Source organism: Anser cygnoides, chromosome Z (assembly GCF_040182565.1).
Source record: "Anser cygnoides isolate HZ-2024a breed goose chromosome Z, Taihu_goose_T2T_genome, whole genome shotgun sequence".
NCBI classification, from domain to species: Eukaryota; Metazoa; Chordata; class Aves; order Anseriformes; family Anatidae; genus Anser; species Anser cygnoides.
In genome coordinates this window covers 3537104-3554592 of record NC_089912.1, presented here as the reverse complement: position 1 = coordinate 3554592, position 17489 = coordinate 3537104, and the positions used below count along the sequence as shown (strand labels likewise).

At 40.4% G+C, this 17489-nt stretch overlaps 1 protein-coding gene across 9 annotated transcripts in view; it reads left to right on the top strand.

Moving 5' to 3' along the window:
- The window catches only part of ADGRV1 (adhesion G protein-coupled receptor V1), a 289328-nt gene that overhangs the window by 231849 nt on the left and 39990 nt on the right, over window positions 1–17489 (top strand). For all 9 annotated transcript variants that reach the window (XM_066988535.1, XM_066988534.1, XM_066988533.1 and 6 more), the window contains 2 exons: window positions 2060–2217; window positions 15743–15864. In XM_066988535.1, coding sequence (XP_066844636.1) covers window positions 2060–2217; window positions 15743–15864 — 280 coding nt within the window. The remainder of the gene's footprint in view (window positions 1–2059; window positions 2218–15742; window positions 15865–17489) is intronic.

The window sequence follows — 17489 nt, the reverse complement described above, 5'->3', positions numbered from 1 at the left end:
AGGAATGCTCACAGAAACCTTTCAAGACTTTCAGACAGCTTTTTAACAGTATGTCTCATCTCTGAAATACAAAAATTTATCAAATTGAAAGAGATACAGGTTTCAGACTATAAATTTATTTTTATAGAGGACTATACTTGTGTTGAGATTCTTGGCTTCAGTCTAATCACTAAGGGCAGCGTAGGTGGTGGTGATGGGCCTTCACATCTTTACACTGTTTGGGTCCACTGAAAACTACATATGGGGACAAAAAGTTACTTTCATACCTAAGAAATATTGAAATTGTAAAGATGAAACAGATCAACAGTGTAGTCAGCAGGCTGAGAGAGCTGATCCTTCCACTCTTCTCAGCACTGGCTAGGCCACACCTCGGGTCCTGTGTCCTTTTCTCGGCTCCTCAGGCCAAGAGAGGCATGCACATGCTGGAGACAATCCAGCAAAGATCCACAAAGATGAGTTGAAACACCTGTCCAGTGAGGAAAGGCTGAGGGGGCTGGGGCTGTTCGACCTGGGTAGTTCAGCCTGGAGAAGGGGAGGCTCAGGGGGATCTCATCAATGTCCATGAATACCTGCAGGGAGGGTGCAAAGAGGACGGAGCCAGGCTCGTGTCAGTGGTGCCCAGTGCCAGGACAGGAGTCAGCGGGCACAAACTGGAGCAAGGAGGTTCCCCTGAGCACCAGGCAGCACTTCTGTGCTGTGCGGGTGGCTGAGCACTGGCACAGGCTGCCCAGAGGCTGTGGGGCCTCCTCCTGGGGGATCTTCAAAAATCACCTGGACGTGGGCCTGGGCACCCTGCTCTGGGTGGCCCTGCTGGAGCAGGGGTGGGACCAGATGGCTTTGAGAGGTCCCTTCCAACTTCAAGCATTCCGTCCTGCAAAACAACTTTAATTGCAATAGAGAGAACCTACCTTCCCTTTTGCTTACTTATTTACTTATTGATGTTATCAGGTGATATCTCAGCCTGTTGTATCTTCTGGACAGTGTCAAAACAAGCTATCTAGATTCTGCTACAAATTTTTTTTTTGTTTCACTGACTGTGCCGGACTGATGCTCTGGAAGTGACAAAGAATGAAATCCCAGGGGCTTGCAGGTCTTGCTGGGCAGACTACCTCTAAGCAAACCCAGAATGTATACCAGAGAAACACCCAGCCTCTTCCTAGACGTATGTTGTACCAGCACTGACTGTAAACTTATTTAGCAGAGCTGACCTGAAAAACAGAAGGGCTGGGTAAGTTACACCCTCTTAATAGGGACAGCAGTGACCACATACTCTCTAGACATACTGACTCCTGAGCTGTCCCTTGGGCTGTTCAGTTTTGCGTCATCTCTAGAGTAGGTCAGTGGCAGTGAAGCACATGCTGACCTCAAGGGAGTTCATAGCAAACCCTGATCTCTCAGACAGTGGAAATCTCTCTTTAACTATCATCTCCGTACCCTTCAAGTCTTACATGCGTAATTTGACTCTTTTTCAGTAATAACTCAAGTTCCCATCACGTCTTTATAAATAATTATAACTTTAATGAATGGAAACAGTAATGACAGATAGGACAATGTTAAAAAAAAAAGTGGGAGGGAGGGCGCATTTGGCTTCAGTGTGCAAATGACATATAATTTCCAACAACTTGGGAGGAATTTTGCCTTTAAGACTTGTTCATTTATTTAAAGAATATATTTCTCACAATTTAATTTGTGGTTTCAGGAGCTAAGTATAGAAAATTGCATAATGCCCTTTTAGAACTTGGTGACTAAGAGTGATCACATTAAATGAACATAGCTTGCATGGAGTTGGTTAAAATATAATTTGTTCCATTGCAACAGTTTAAATCTCTTTAATATTGGTCGGGCTAAAATATAGCATGCATACTTCTAAGATACAAATGTTATATTCCTTAAGATATGATAAGGGAAAAAGAGACGAAAGAACCGAATACATCCAACCGAGGTTACTCTGGGAACAGAGTTAAAGATTTTGCGGTCTGTAAAGTAAATCTTTCTCTCTAATGACCGTTCAAGGTGTTTCTCATGTTTATAAACATAATTTTTCCATTCTTTTCGTCAGGTGCTTCATTCCAAATGCCTACGCGGCCCTCTTCACTGCTGCTCTGGTGCCGTTAATGTGCTTGGTAGTGGTTTTCGTGGTGTTCATTCACGCCTACCAGGTGACCCCACAATGGAAAGCGTATGATGATATTTTCAGAGGAAGAACGAATGCTGCAGGTAAGATGCATAGGCTACCCCTGAGCAAACAAGTCAGACTTTCAGGATGGTGCTGATCATTCTCTCCAGTCCAGAAAACCCCACTGGAAACCACAGCTCAATAAATACCTAAGAAGTTGTGTAAGATTAAGCATGCTAGCAGTTCCTTTGAAGTCTGTGAAAGTACTTTAATGATGAAAGTTATGCAGATGTGAGCTGTCTTACCAAAATGAGGATAAAGATGTGTTAAACCTAAAACAAGAAATTAGCATCACTGTTTACGTCTAGTCTGGCAATGAGAATAAACCTAAAACAGTGAGCTGTCCTGCATGGTTGTGGCTGGTACCAAACAGCATTTCCCCAAAGAGGGCCGAAGCTGGCTCAGGAGCATCGTTTCCCTGGCTGGGGGGCAATGATCAGACCCTCGCCCAGGCAGGGCTCTTCCGCTCGGCCCCAGGTGACGAGCAGAGTGCTAAGCCCTGGCCTTGCAAGGGCTGTGTGCTGGAGTACGTGGCGTTAACACGTCTGTTTTGAAATTTCCTAGTGCTACTTGTAACTGAAACATGCTTGAAAGAGAAGATCTGCCTCATGCGAAACAAGAAGTATTGGTCTGTCTGTTCTGTTAGAACAATTTCAAATACAATAATGTTCCCAAAATAAAATTGCAGCAGTTTAGACCAACACTGTAATAACATGACACTCTGTGGGAAGCTGAGAATAATTCTTTTGTTTTCATGTTTTCTGAAAAAGAATAGATCTCTGTTTTATAAATAAGTGCAAATAGTAGATTTGAGTAGAAATGGATCTATTTTCTTCCAAATTACATGAAGACAGTTGGATTTTATAAACTTTCAAGAGGTTCTTGAATCATTTTTCCCAATATGTTAGATAAATATCATCTGAACTTAAAAAGGAACACGGATTATTAAAAAATTCCATTCAGCAGTCCAGTGCTTGTAACTGTTTGGATTTATAGAGTGGGCTGTCTTGTTCACTTTGCAGTGATTATTACAGTGTGAAGTGAGGAGTTGTGTTTTATTTTGAACATTTGGGTTATAGAAATGTATTCTTTCTAAGGAAAAATGAAAATAAATACTAAGCATTTATTATCCAGACATTTCCTTAGGTATTTATTTATTTGTCAGTTTTACTAAGAACTATATATGAATTTGGATAAGGTCTGATAAACACAGCTTGTAAATATGATACTCAAGACCTTAGTTGCACTTTATTCTTTTTTTTTTTTTTTTTTTTCCTGATATAAAAGGGACTGCCCGGAGCAATCACAAAGGTGGCTGCTTATTCAGTGTTGAATAATATAGTTTATTTATTTATAAGTAAGTGTTGGGGGTTTTTGTTGTTGTTGTTGTTTTTGTTGTTGTTTCAGTATCACTAAGGATGGAGATTCCATATTCATATGATGAAGGGCAATACTTCAGAATGCGTCTCAGAGCAGTTAAACAGAAAAAAAAAAAAAAAAAAAAACGATACACTGAAACAGTAATAGAGACAAAGTCAGTATGCAAAATGTCAGAAAGCGTTAATGGGAGCTTAATCACCAAGACACCAAGACGTGAAATAGCAAGGTGGAAAGAAAAGTCTGTTTGATTTAGCATAGGATTTAGGGTTTTTGTTGTTGTTGTTTTTGTTTGTTTGTTTTTGTTTTTTCTTTCCCAACATATACAGAAAAAGGTAGAGAAGGTGTGAGGTGTCAAAAGGAAAAAAACAAAACAAAACAAAAAGAAATCAAGAAGAGATGTGTTTGATAAAATGTCAATAATAGCATTGTCCTGTTGAAAAGCAGGTACTTTTTGTACCCCATCACGGCAAGTGAGTGTTTTGCTACGGTAGGGCTTTTTCAGGCAGAAAGGAAAGTACACGGTGCACCCGGGGGAGACCGGCCACTGCAGGGTTGGGACAAGGCTGCCTGGTGAGGCCGCTGGTGAATGAAGGCTGGCGATTTCTTCAGTTTGTGAAGTTGCCTATAAATACATAACTCAGCGTCAGTTGTACACAAAAGGCCTCTGGGTGGCTGCTTCTCTCCTGAAATTTGAGGTAGTAGCAGTATATTTACATTTACTTTTAAAGATTTTTAGCGACGTTGTACTTATGAAGATGCAGTCAAGGGCAGTTTGCAGTGGCAAGCCCTCTTCCCGCTTTTAAAGTTTAGATCTTACATATGACTCGCATTTTGGAGAAATTCCATGTTCCTAGAATCTCAGTGGGACCTGAGGCTGCTTCAGTGCTGATATTGCAACCCTGCTGCAGGCGGCGCGGGAGCCACTGATTTTCACGCCCCAGCTTAGTGGCAGCACCTGGCTGGTGCCCAGTCCTCTCCACTTTGAACACTGCAGTAGGTAATGAAGGGAAAAAAAACTAATAATTCACCGCTTTTCAAAACTGCCTTTCCGCCATTAGCCACCTTCTCCAGAAAGAGAATAAAATTCCAAGTGAATGGTACTGCAAACAACGGCGATTTATCAAGTGCAGAGCACTGTAAACATAGACAAAATATTTTGGAAATACACCTTTCGTTTTTACTGGTAATTGTGGCCACCTGTTGATTTGAATCCCAGAAAGCCAAGATTATTGCAAAAAGGAAAAAGTGGCATATGTAGCCATGTAATTATCATCTACATCTAGATATTCATACAAACACCTACCTGCACCTGAGTATTTGAACTAGTGGTGTTTATTCCCTTTCTGGAAGTCATTCGGTTTGAAGATAGTTAATGCTGCAGTGTGATGCAGGTGACCATAGGTGGATTCTACAATAACCCATGCAAAAAAGTACAGAATGTATTCAATAAAAAACAAAATACCAAGGTCACTGGCTTCCATGCTACTATAAAGCAGAAAAAGTGTCTGGATATGCAGATTTAAAAGAGACGTATTTATTACCTGACTTCTAAATGTAGATTGCTTAGATCATTTCACAGACTGTAGAAGAAGCCTCTTAAGCAATGGCTGATTAACCTGAACCTCCAAATTTGTGGTCTCTACTTGAGGAAGGCTATTGCTGACTTCAGCAGAAATTTAATAGGAATAGGAACAGTAAGGTATATCCTTGTGTGTAGTATATACAGTTATTTTCAAAGAAAATGGATATGAAGATGGCTAAGCTAAAGTTTAAGTAAAAATGTATATAAATTATTACTCTCATGTTGTTGGAAGACTCTCAGGCTTACCTGCTGAAGAATTTTCATCTTGAATGATCTAGTCTTCTACAGCTATTACTATAAATTTTGTCTGCTCTTCCAAAACATCTTTCTGAGCTTAGGCAGAGAGTTTGTTGCCTGTAGCAGAGGGGACCCCCGTGTATTTTTGTTACTAGAAGAGTAACAGTGTTGGGTACATATCTAAGAGAAAAAATACTGCCCTTTGGTAACTGCGGAGTATCTGTTTGCTCACTGTTAAATAGTTTCTTGGAAAATTATTGGATATGGTTGATTTTTTTCCCCATCTATTTTCTACATAGATATTCACTTGTTAGCCGTACCGCGTTTTCTGCCGTGTGGATATTCTTCCTAATCCTTCAGATTTATCCTGGATGCCCTTGAGTGGAGTCACCTCTCCCATACCCTACTCTGGAAGCTTTCAGGCTTTAAAGAAAACATCATGGCACGAGGACCGCCAGCCCAGCACAACTCTGCTTTTAGTAATCACTGTCAGCTCCTTTACCAGTGGTCTGTGATGTGCCCACAGAGCTTATCATACTGTTTCCTTATGCCTGGAGTATTGCTGTAAAAACATAAGTAAGGTTGTATTGGAGAATAAACAGAAATAAATAGAATTTGCCAACTTCGGATTAGGGGAATGTGCAATATGCACACTTCTCGTTGCCCTGTCTGGAACACCAAGTGTGTGAGTTTGCCTTCTCTCACTTTTTTACTGCTCCAGAGTTGCTCTGTCACCAGCCGTGTTTCTTTACACGGTGATTGATACATCTTGTTTAGGTCAGGGAATTTTCCTCCACAACAGAAGGTGAGAGGAAAGGGCAATGGGAGAGTCAAGAATTAATTATCTTTTAGAGCAAGCAGCTCTTCATCCTCAGAAGCGAGTGCTGGAAAATAGTGTGAAAGCTGATTTATAAAGGTTGTTGTCCCTAACCCCAGTATCCCCTTTCAAAGACATGCATTTGGTTTGCTAGAAAAGAGGCTTCAGTTTGGACTGATTCAGCTGCCAGCCTTTCAGCAAACATGTTCAATTGACTGATTATTCTTCTATATATAGAAACCAACTTCTCAAAAGTTAGCCTTGACAGCTGCCAAGTCAGGAGTGTGTGCTGGATAAACAGCCCCTGGTGAACTAATATTTAAGTTTGTAGCAAGAAAGGCTGCTTTTCAAGGAAATCAGGTGGTCGAAAAGCAGGATGGTTGTATTTGGCTGTAGTAGCAGGAGGTCAAAATAGGGATATATAGCAGAGGATTGTTTTTTCTTGACAGTCCAAATATGCAAAATACAGAAACTGAAATTAGAAAAGGCAGAGGTCCAAAATTCATTGTTTTGCTTTCCAACTATTTATTAACTTCTCATAATTGTGCAAAGATTTGAAAATGTAAGGGAAAAATATGAATTGAAAAACTGCCTGCATTTTTTTTCTGATAATACCATCCTAATAGGTGACCTCAACTTATTGAACATGTCATAACATAATTTCCATGCCCAGGGCATAAATAATGAAGTAGAATTTACATGATTATCATCATTGTAAATGTGCCAGAATGAATCTAAAGATTAAAACCTTTTGTTGCCAAAATAGAACTTCATGAGGAATACCCCAAATATTTAGCTGTAAAATTATAACTACCTTTTTGTGTCCTCATTCGTATAAATTTCTTTAATGTGTTTATCATCTTAGCAGTATGGAGTTCCTGGCCATAACAGATCATGGTGGATGGCCCACCTGTACCTTCTACCAGCTGATCTCAGGAAACAAATAGGCCATCCAAAATGCAAGTACAGGACATTCCAGCCATGCTTCGGCTCTTGGGAATGATGCTGAGGACTGAGGACTGAGTGAGAATGTATATCTAAACCTGTTGTTACACGTCTTCTTTATCCTGTAAGCTACATGCTAAAACCTTTATCTCAAACTGTGAGATACATATCATATACCTAAAGGAGCGGAGGAACGGTGAGTTCCAGGAGCGTTTTCATCTTGAGATAGCAATATGCATTTCAGAATCAAGAACCAGATGTTGGCTACCTATAATCTGAGAGTTATGTACAATATTCACAGTATTCATCGCAGTCACACAGTGGATATTTTAGTCTTCATAATGCTTAAGGGGCTTTTCTTTTTTGTAATTAGGACAAAAACAAATCTTTGCCTCTGAGGTTATTAGAAATACAGTTTAAGACAAAATGCACAGGCGTAATTACAAGCTGAAATAAAGAGCAAAGATCTGAATAAGATAATAACTTAAATTCATCATACGCACTTTTGCAATTTAGGTTGTTTGTACTGTGCTTCACATGCCCATATTAGCTTTCTTCCTTTAAATAATTCTGCAGAAGCAAGTTAATTTGCATGAGATGTGCATATGCTATTGTGCATTTAGCACCCATTTAATATCTTGCATAGTATTTTAAAATAATTTTATTATATAAAGATGAGTAGCTTCAAATGTTTTTCTTCCCTTCCTCCCTTTCTTGCTTCCTCCTTCCTTCCTTCCTTCCTTCCTTCCTTCCTTCCTTCCTTCCTTCCTTCCTTCCTTCCTTCCTTCCTTCCTTCCTTCCTTCCTTCCTTCCTTCCTTCCTTCTTTTTCTTCTTTCTTTCTCTTTCTTTCTTTCTTTCTTTCTTTCTTTCTTTCTTTCTTTCTTTCTTTCTTTCTTTCTTTCTTTCTTTCTCTCTCTCTCTCTCTCTCTCTCTTTCTTCTTTCTCTCTTTCTCTTGTTCTTCCATTCTTCCTTTTCCTTCCCTTCCCTTCCCTTCCCTTCCCTTCCCTTCCCTTCCCTTCCCTTCCCTTCCCTTCCCTTCCCTTCCCTTCCCTTCCCTTCCCTTCCCTTCCCTTCCCTTCCCTTCCCTTCCCTTCCCTTCCCTTCCCTTCCCTTCCCTTCCCTTCCCTTCCCTTCCCTTCCCTTCCCTTCCCTTCCCTTCCCTTCCCTTCCCTTCCCTTCCCTTCCCTTCCCTTCCCTTCCCTTCCCTTCCCTTCCCTTCCCTTCCCCCTTCCCTTCCCTTCCCTTCCCTTCCCTTCCCTTCCCTTCCCTTCCCTTCCCTTCCCTTCCCTTCCCTTCCCTTCCCTTCCCTTCCCTTCCCTTCCCTTCCCTTCCCTTCCCTTCCCTTCCCTTCCCTTCCCTTCCCTTCCCTTCCCTTCCCTTCCCTTCCCTTCCCTTCCCTTCCCTTCCCTTCCCTTCCCTTCCCCTCCCCTCCCCTCCCCTCCCCTCCCCTCCCCTCCCCTCCCCTCCCCTCCCCTCCCCTCCCCTCCCCTCCCCTCCCCTCCCCTCCCCTCCCCTCCCCTCCCCTCCCCTCCCCTCCCCTCCCCTCCCCTCCCCTCCCCTCCCCTCCCCTCCCCTCCCCTCCCCTCCCCTCCCCTCCCCTCCCCTCCCCTCCCCTCCCCTCCCCTCCCCTCCCCTCCCCTCCCCTTTTCTATTTGTTTGCCATCTTTCTGTGATTTGCCATATTCACTGCATAGCAGTAGTACCATAATCTGTCATAAGAGGCCTGATCTTTCATTTCCTATACCAGGAATTGTTTTAAGATTCATAAGAAAGTTTGTCAAAACCCTGAGATTTAATAGGAAGGTTAGAGAGGCCAATTTTCTATGTTTTTATATTAGTCATGTAGTCTTTATTCTTAATGTAATAAGTGCTTCTATTTTAGGAGGTATTCCTTAATTTCAAGCTGTTCCTTGCCACGAGGACAACAGATCAAAAAATGTAAATGAACGAAAAATAATATTTTAACAGTTTTGCTGCTTCCTATTTTTACAAATAATCTATGAGCAATTTTGTCCAATTGAATGCTGTGTACTTTTATATGCCAGCTTTCTAGTCTGCAGTATCAGACAATGTTAAAGTCAGCACATCTTTGACATTCGTAACCTGGAATCAGAGGTTTTGTCATGAGTTACTGATTGCATGTTGGTGGTGGCATTTTCTCCTGTGAACTCTGTGAGGAAATCTGTTAAATTATTTATTTTGGCCACAAAATCCTGTTACCAAATTCCTTTTCTACGACAGTTGTCAAAAGCAATCAAAAAAGGAGCTAGCAGAATTTGGAACACTGTTATTCAAACTTATTTTCAAAAAAAAAAAAAGTTTTTGTGCCTTTTTTTTGTAGTTCTGTTGCTAAGTTTAACTCCTGACTTGTTAAGCAGTAGTCTGTAAATATTTTACTGAAATTAGGTCTCCCACAGAACAGTGAAATTCTGAATAGTAATACATTCTCCCCAGTCATTTAGGAAAAAATGTTAGAAATGACGATCCAGGTTTTGCAGGAGGTCTTCATGTCTAGCCAAGAACAATTAAAAACAATTAAAGTTGCATTATCAGTTTAACACCTTAGGGGAAGAAGTATAGTAAATATTTATAGGTAAACTCAGAAGATCATTAAAGCTGTATTATTTAATTGGTTCTTTTACTGACTTCTATTTTTAGAAAAAAAAAAATTAAAGACTTCAGGCAGTAGAAGAAGACAATGTGGGCCAGCACAGTGGTAGGAATACAAACACTTGGGTACGGTAGCGATGTGCAGTGCACTCTTTATTTTTCATAGTTAAATCATTTAGATGGTTGCTGCAAGCACATACTCAGCATTACACTTCAGAGTTTTAATATTTTCCAACTGTTTCCAGGTTTATTAATTTCTACTTCATTTAACATTTTTCGCTGCTCAGACTTACACACCTGGACAATACTGTCTATAACAGCAGTTAATGAAAGAAGGAAGATATGCTTCATTATCCTGAAGTATCCTTCACTCTATCTGGCAGTCCAAAGCTTTGTAATGAAACAGACTGAATACACAACCTTAAGGAGTGGCTCTCAGCTCTACAGGATGAAGAAACAGAAAACTGGCAATTTCAGAATCTGAAGGTTGTTTTCATTTGAGCTATATATGTCAATTCTGGGGAGATGATATTATCTTCTGAAATACATAATCTAGGCCAAAATGAGAAGTTCATTCTGCTTTATGGATACCAAATGTAAAACTTTGATTTTTGACCGATTATGGTGTCCCGAAGACAGTTCCAGTCTTGGCAATCTATAAAAGCAATTCGTTGTTTTCCTAGTTCATTTCAGTTACTTTTCCAAATGGTGCTACAGGTTTTCTCTCTAGCAATGAGCTGATCTTAGTTTCACAGGGCTTGTTACTTGTTCCTCTCCTGATGCCTTTGTTCAAACGAGTCAGTGATTAATTTGATATTAAGTTTTCTATCTGCACACGTACACATCCATTAGTTTTCCTAACTGTAAAGGGCAGGATATAAAGCAAGATGGCATTTTTATGGAACCATTTACTATCCACAGCAGTCAGCTGGCTGAATTGTGCAAGAGGACGTCACTGCTGCTTCCCTCTCTAATACAGAGGTTTCGGCAGGGAACATGCTACCGTAACCAATGGGCACTATGCAGGGACAGGCGTGTTGCACTGCTATCTGAAATTAAAATGATGTACCCAAATCCACCTTCATCGTCAGCTGGCAGTGATCTGAACCATCAAAGGTGTGACGGTGGACAGTGATGGGGAAGACGGGAAGGCTCCCCTTTGTTTTCTTGCTCCTCTTCTCAGCTGCTTCCACTTTTTTGTTCTGCCTTCCTCCTTGTCCTCCAAGCCTCGGGCTGCTGTGAGGCAGCATGGCTTGTAGTGCTGGAGGTCTCTCTTTCTCATGCTTTATACAATGGGTGTATCCTGCACCCATTTATTTTAGAAATATAAAGTTGTGTGGATTTATTCTGTCAGAGATTTTAAACCACTGTAAGTGAAAGCAAAACTGTTTAGATTTTTTTTTTTTTTGGTGCGTGTGTGTGCTTCTGCTTCCTGTTCTGCTCTATTGCAACCGAGCAACAAACAAGGCTGATAAGTGTTTCAGCTGAGCAATCTGGCATTTTGCTACCTGAATCTGATGCCAGCTGATTCTTGTGGAGCCCCTTGCCACTGGATACTCTCAATTACTGAAGCTCACAGCTCAAGAGGAGACAAGATGAGTTTGTGAAACTGAGGTGCCCTGAAGATGACTAAATAGAAACCCTGCCTCGTGCAGGAATTGTTCCTCTTTCATGAAATTTTTAATCCAATCCAAACATGTCACGAAAATACTACAGCCTATCTTTCAAATTCTTTACATTTTTATGTAAAACATTGGACAAAATCTTGACTGCTTACTCTAAGGATTCCCCTGCTTTAAAAAACTGCAGTTTTACTACTCATAAAAATTAATTACAATGTAGCACAGCCCTCAGAACAGCAAGCATTGCGGAAAAATCAATTATATAGATAAGTTAATAACAAATATAACCATTTCTCAGCAACTGGGAAGAATTGAGAAACAGTGTTCAAATAGAATTTTTTTGGTGAATAAAATACATGTAATTTTACCTGGTCAGATATCAGCCTGGGCTACCCAAAGTCTGCAAACACTATACAACTGCAGCTAGAGCTCTGTGAGCTACATTTGTCTGTGTTGAGTCATCAACTCTGCCTACGTTTCTTAAGCCTCTAGTTAAGGAAAAGGGAAGATGTTTCAGGAGACATGAACAGTCAGGATGGTGATATGTACATACATTATATATATATCTATAATATATATATATACTTAAGGAGTGGGTGGACTGAATGTTGCTTAAATAAAACCTTTCATCAGTCCAAGTACTAAAAAACCTGTGCTAATCATGAAAAAAAAAAAAAAAAAGAACAACCTACACCTACATCAGGCTGGTGCTGAGTTGACTGTTCCACCACAGTCTTTTATCTCCTAAAGTTTATTCATGTACTGTAAAGGGGACTGTTTGCACTTGGGTTTAGGGCACGGTTCTTGTAAGTGAAGGTACATCAGTCCAGAAATAACACTTGTTTACTCAGGAGGGGTTGTCGGTTTTCTTTCCATACGAAGGAAACCACAAATAACTAGACTGTCAGGTTTGGTTCATTTCAAGCCTTTTTATTGGCATCCTTTTCTTTTATGCAGGGCTGTTCTTATAAACTTATAAATTGCTGCTGATTTTCTGATACGTTTTCTGGTATGTTCTAGTTATTGAGCTTCTGTTTGATCAAAATACAACAAATTGCCTGATCAAAAATGTAGGTGAAGGGAATTCAAACAGCTGAGACTTTGAGTGCTGCCAAAGTTTTGGCTCTGAATTAACCCTTTGCAATATCGACAATGAAGCAATTGCTGTTGACAAAAGTAAAAGCAGAAACTTTAATGGACCAACATTCTAGCATGTGGCAAAAAGCAGGAATCTTCAGACTATTTCAGTTACTATAACATATATAAAACCTGTAATTCATATGTTTGTACTGAGAAGCATTCATACATAAACCTTTATAACTACTCTTGAAGATACACTTAGTAGAGATTTTGCTAGGTTCAGTGAGCTTCATTCTGGTTTTACCTGTTGTCATCCTATTCTGGTGAGATGGCACTGAAGTTATCAAAGCTCCCCCTCACACACACTTGAAGATAAAATATTCAGATCAATGTACATCAAAAGTATATGATCTAGATAGTAGTATATCAAACCATCTCCCTTAGCTTTATGTACACCACTGTTCCACCAGCCTATGGTTTCAATGATCTAGAGGTGTTGGGTTATGATTAATATTGTGCTAACTTTTTTTGTGACATTTTTTGTAGTAAAAGCAGAAATCGAGCTGCTAGTTCTGGCATGCAGATCGCACTCCCATAACTTGCTTTCTTCTCTCCCCACCCCAAACCTGAGTTGAACTACATTGAAAATTAGCACTAGAGCCAAATAGTTGTTTGAACTTTCTGAGACGATTCTCTACAATGTTAGCTTTGATCTGTGTACAGCATTTAGAATATGCATACATTTGTGATCATTAATTGCCAGCCCATTGCATCAGTTGTATGCTAGAGAGATAAATTTTGTTAAATGATTTTGAGGTTTAATAAAATGATTATATCCTTCCGTTTATATCCATGCACAAGTAAATTAATGAGTTCCTCTATAGGTAATTATTGAATTTACCTTTAGAAAGATAAATTTACAAAAACAAACAGCATTTTATGTATGTTTTTTTCCTTTTTTTTTTTTTTTTCAGGAGAAAGGCTTTTTTCAGCCCTTGCTAAATTTGCTTATTTCTGTAACCTGAAATATTTTGAGATCTTCAATTCCTCACCAGTTTTTATGAACATTATTAATTACATATCTAATAAGTATTTAGGTTCATTGTGTATGCAGTGTAGGATAAAATCAAACACTAATGCTCTATTTCTTACTATACTACCTGGTGCTTTAGAGGACTTTGCCTTTTTTATTATTGTAAAAGCATTGTGATGTTGGTGACATACATTAGTAGCTGCTAAAGAAAAGCTTGCTTCAGCATTTGCTGAGACCGTGAGGAACTTTTCCATTGTCCCAAAGGGACTTTGAGATGGGTGATTTGTGCACTAGGGATACTACTGTCTATAGGGAGCAATGTAGGAATTATTTTGTATTTCCATTCTATTCCTCTAACAAAACTGAGTCCTCCCAAACAAATAGCAGAGGTACATAGCCTTAATCTTCTTCCCCTGCTGCTGCATTGAAAAATACAGATATTATTTGTGTTATGGTATGAATCATGGATCCTTGGGAAGTCTCAGGCAATCTAATAAATTTTGGCCAGACCTCAGCTCACCAAGGGAGAGGTGATTCAGGTGCTTAATGGGCATCAATTGTCATTTCAGAAAACTGAGGTTATCCAGCTGTCTTGTCTTAAGGGATGGGTCTTCCACAAGTCCTGTGTCAGGTGTGTGGATGATGTACAGATCCTTTAGATATCTTGTGACATAAGGCAATGAATCTAAGGCACAGGTACCCACCCATGATGTTTCCTGAATTCCTGCTGAAAATCCCCAACTGGCCAGGGAACTGGGGCACTGCTTCCTCCCATCCACTGAGAGCAAATTAGAAACCCCTCATTCACAGAAACTGTGCTGTGTCCAAATGGACAAACTGGAGAGGATTTATGTTGTGTCCTCAGACAAAAATGGCAAAATGGTATCATAACCATGACTGGAGGCTGAGTTGTCAATCTCCTTTGTTTAGAGGATCTGACTTTCTTAAGGCTGTAATGGGCTTTGCTGTTTCCCAGTCAAGTGGATATAGTTGCTTATTTTCACAGGAAACAGAAGGTCATGTCAACTGTTCCGAGGGATTAACTTTAATACTTTAGTTTTACTGCCTCTGGAGTCCCTAGGTTACCACTACCCTAACATAATGGTAATCTTAGTTTGTAACTCAGAATCTCGTTATAATTCACTGGTGAGATACTTGTCTTCCTGACTGGTAGGCCACACTGAGAGACAGCTCGTGCAGAACATCCTAGGTTTGCAGCTCAAATCTTCCAAAGCAGCATTAGTCTTTAGTTGGGGTAACTTGAGTAACCCACTCGAGTGAGTGAGTTACTCAGAGCTTTGTTTTGAGCTGCTCCCTCATTCCCAAAATACGTACATCCATTTCTGCCAAAGTAATAGCAAGCAACTCTTCCCTGCCTTGCCGTAAGGTCATGTTGACTTTGGCTGTTGCCCGCGTTCACATGGCGCTTGCTGTTTGGATAGTATTAAAGAAAACACCCAAAGCACTCCCATAGTGCTGTTTCTAGAATAACGCCTCCCAAAAGTGCTTGGCTGGTGTAGCACGGCCGGTGTGGAGAGGGGCGATGCCTCACAGGGCGCCTCTGTGCCTTGAGGTGTGCAGGCTGGGGCAGACACGAACTTTGTCGCTGTCAACGCCAGGGGCCGAGGAGGTGGACCCGGGTGTTGAGAATAGAGCTGGGTGGGGGTGGGAGCTAAAAAACCCTCCAGCTTTCCTCTGTGTGAACTATGCTCTGTGCAGGCATCTTCCTGCCAGCACTCCTGAAGCCTCTCGTGCTGTGAATGCAGCAAGGGATGTGAAGTGCAGCTGCACCTATCAGCTGGGTGGAGTGCTTCAGGCGAGACTGCATCTACGTTTATCAGTGTGAATGCAGTTAACCCATACAAATTCTGTCTTTGAGGGACTGTTCGACCGAGCAGAGGTATTCACTTGATGTTTTATGCCATCAGATGTGTACTCAAGCTCTGCTTCAAGTGAAAGTTACAACAAATCGGAGAATAACCTAGTCTTACACGGCGAAGCGCCAGAGCCATCGCAGCCTGTTGTGTGGATAACGCTAGCACTCTTTTCCCTTTCCCCTCAACTCCCAAAAATCCATTTCTTCTCCACGTTCCCAGAGTTTGTCCAGGGCTCTGCCATGCTTCCCCCAAGCTCTCGATCCCACCTGCCAGGCGCCCGTGCCCGGTTTGCTGACAGGGCTTTGACCCTGCCTGGGGGATGCTTAGGGAGTGTTCTGCACTGCACGCACCAGCTGAAAAGCCTCTGCTTCTGATTTCCAGAGATCCCCTTGGTCCTGTATCTCTTCGCCCTGATCTCCATCACCTGGCTGTGGGGAGGGCTGCACATGGCGTACCGGCACCTCTGGATGTTGGTCTTCTTCATCATCTTCAACAGCCTGCAGGTAAGAGCTGATGCTTGGTCCTTTGGTCCTCTTGGAGCATCACCTCCACCTCTTCTTAGTGCCCGTGGCATTTCAGCTTGGCCAGCTGAACAAAATCCAGAAACAAATAGCAGTTTGCACGTGACACACTGGAGATGTTAATTGTGTTGTTTATCTCTTTCTGAAATTAACATATAGAATGCATATTAATGCAAGAGGTGCATTGTTTTGAAACAATAGCAATAATTGCATGGATTTAATTTCATAGTTAATACACTGGGAAAGAAAATTGCTTGCTTACTTCTGTAATTTTACTGAGATAATTATACCAGTAAAACTGAATTATTTGCAGCCTTTGCAAAGAAACAGAGTATTTCAATTTTCTGTGTCCTGTAATTAAAAAAAAAAAAAAATCACTAAAAGCCACAATACTTTAAAGTAGCCTTAAGATTTTTATTTATTTTTTTTCATTATTAGGAGTGAGTAATTAGGGTTGACTTTTCTCATTTAGCATTGGTAAAGAAGCAAAGATCTTCTCACTGAAAAAGTCTAATATAGACTAGATGTTGATTATTAGTTATGAAAAAATACAAATTGCCCCTTACAGAATTTCACACATGTGAGTACTTCCACTGGACCACTACTGTGCTACGCGGAATTCAATACCTTATTGTGCATTTTGGAATTGTTTACAGAATAGAGGCCAGTATATCATGGATGGGAAAGTACCTCTAATGTCTGAAAACAGTGAGATGATGAGGAATCCAAAACATATATATTGAAATCTATGGTGTTCAAATTGTTCCGAGGTGCATATAATAGAAATATGTGTGATATCATGTATTATCTACCTATATTCATACCTGTATTCATACCTATATTCATACCTATATTATTTAACTATATTTAACCTCATCAACTAGAAAGTAAAAAAAAATGAATCTTTACCACAAAACAGGTTTATTTTAGATATTAATTCAAAAAGTAGGCATTCTTGTAAGCAGAAATCTAGACTTTAAAAATATTCTTGAGTCATAAGCATTTTTTTAACTGAAAAAAAAGAACCGTAGCTTACTCTCCCTGTGCATTTAGTTATTCAGTACAACTTGTCATTTAATTATACTGTATATGTTGGCATATATGGGCTCAAATTCATTATCCTTCATTACCCTTATCCTCTCCTCTCCTCCCCTCCCCTCCCCTCCATCTCCCTCTCCCTCTCCCCCCGCAAAATCTCAGAGCACAGGCAGGCCCCCGCAGCAGTTTCAGCAGTACAACCCTAACTGCTGTGACTTTACAGTGAAACATGTCACTGAGGTGCAGGATAAGTACATGGTGACATCTCTGTGTGTGTGCACATAGAAACAAAACATACTTTTATATATCCTTTTTTTTTTTTCCACCATTCTGCAAAGAATTATTGGTAGAATCCAATCCAGGCTTGTGTTACATAGATATATCGGATACAAATGCTTGAAGAGGGTTGCTCATTATAACAGATTTTATGCCAGAGGTAAAGCAGTGACAGAGCACTGTAATATGCATGGATATTTGCTTTAATAAAAAAATATTTTATTGCCAGTGCATATTTAGAGAAGATGGATATGAACACTCAGAATTATCATTCATGGCCAGAATGTTGACAC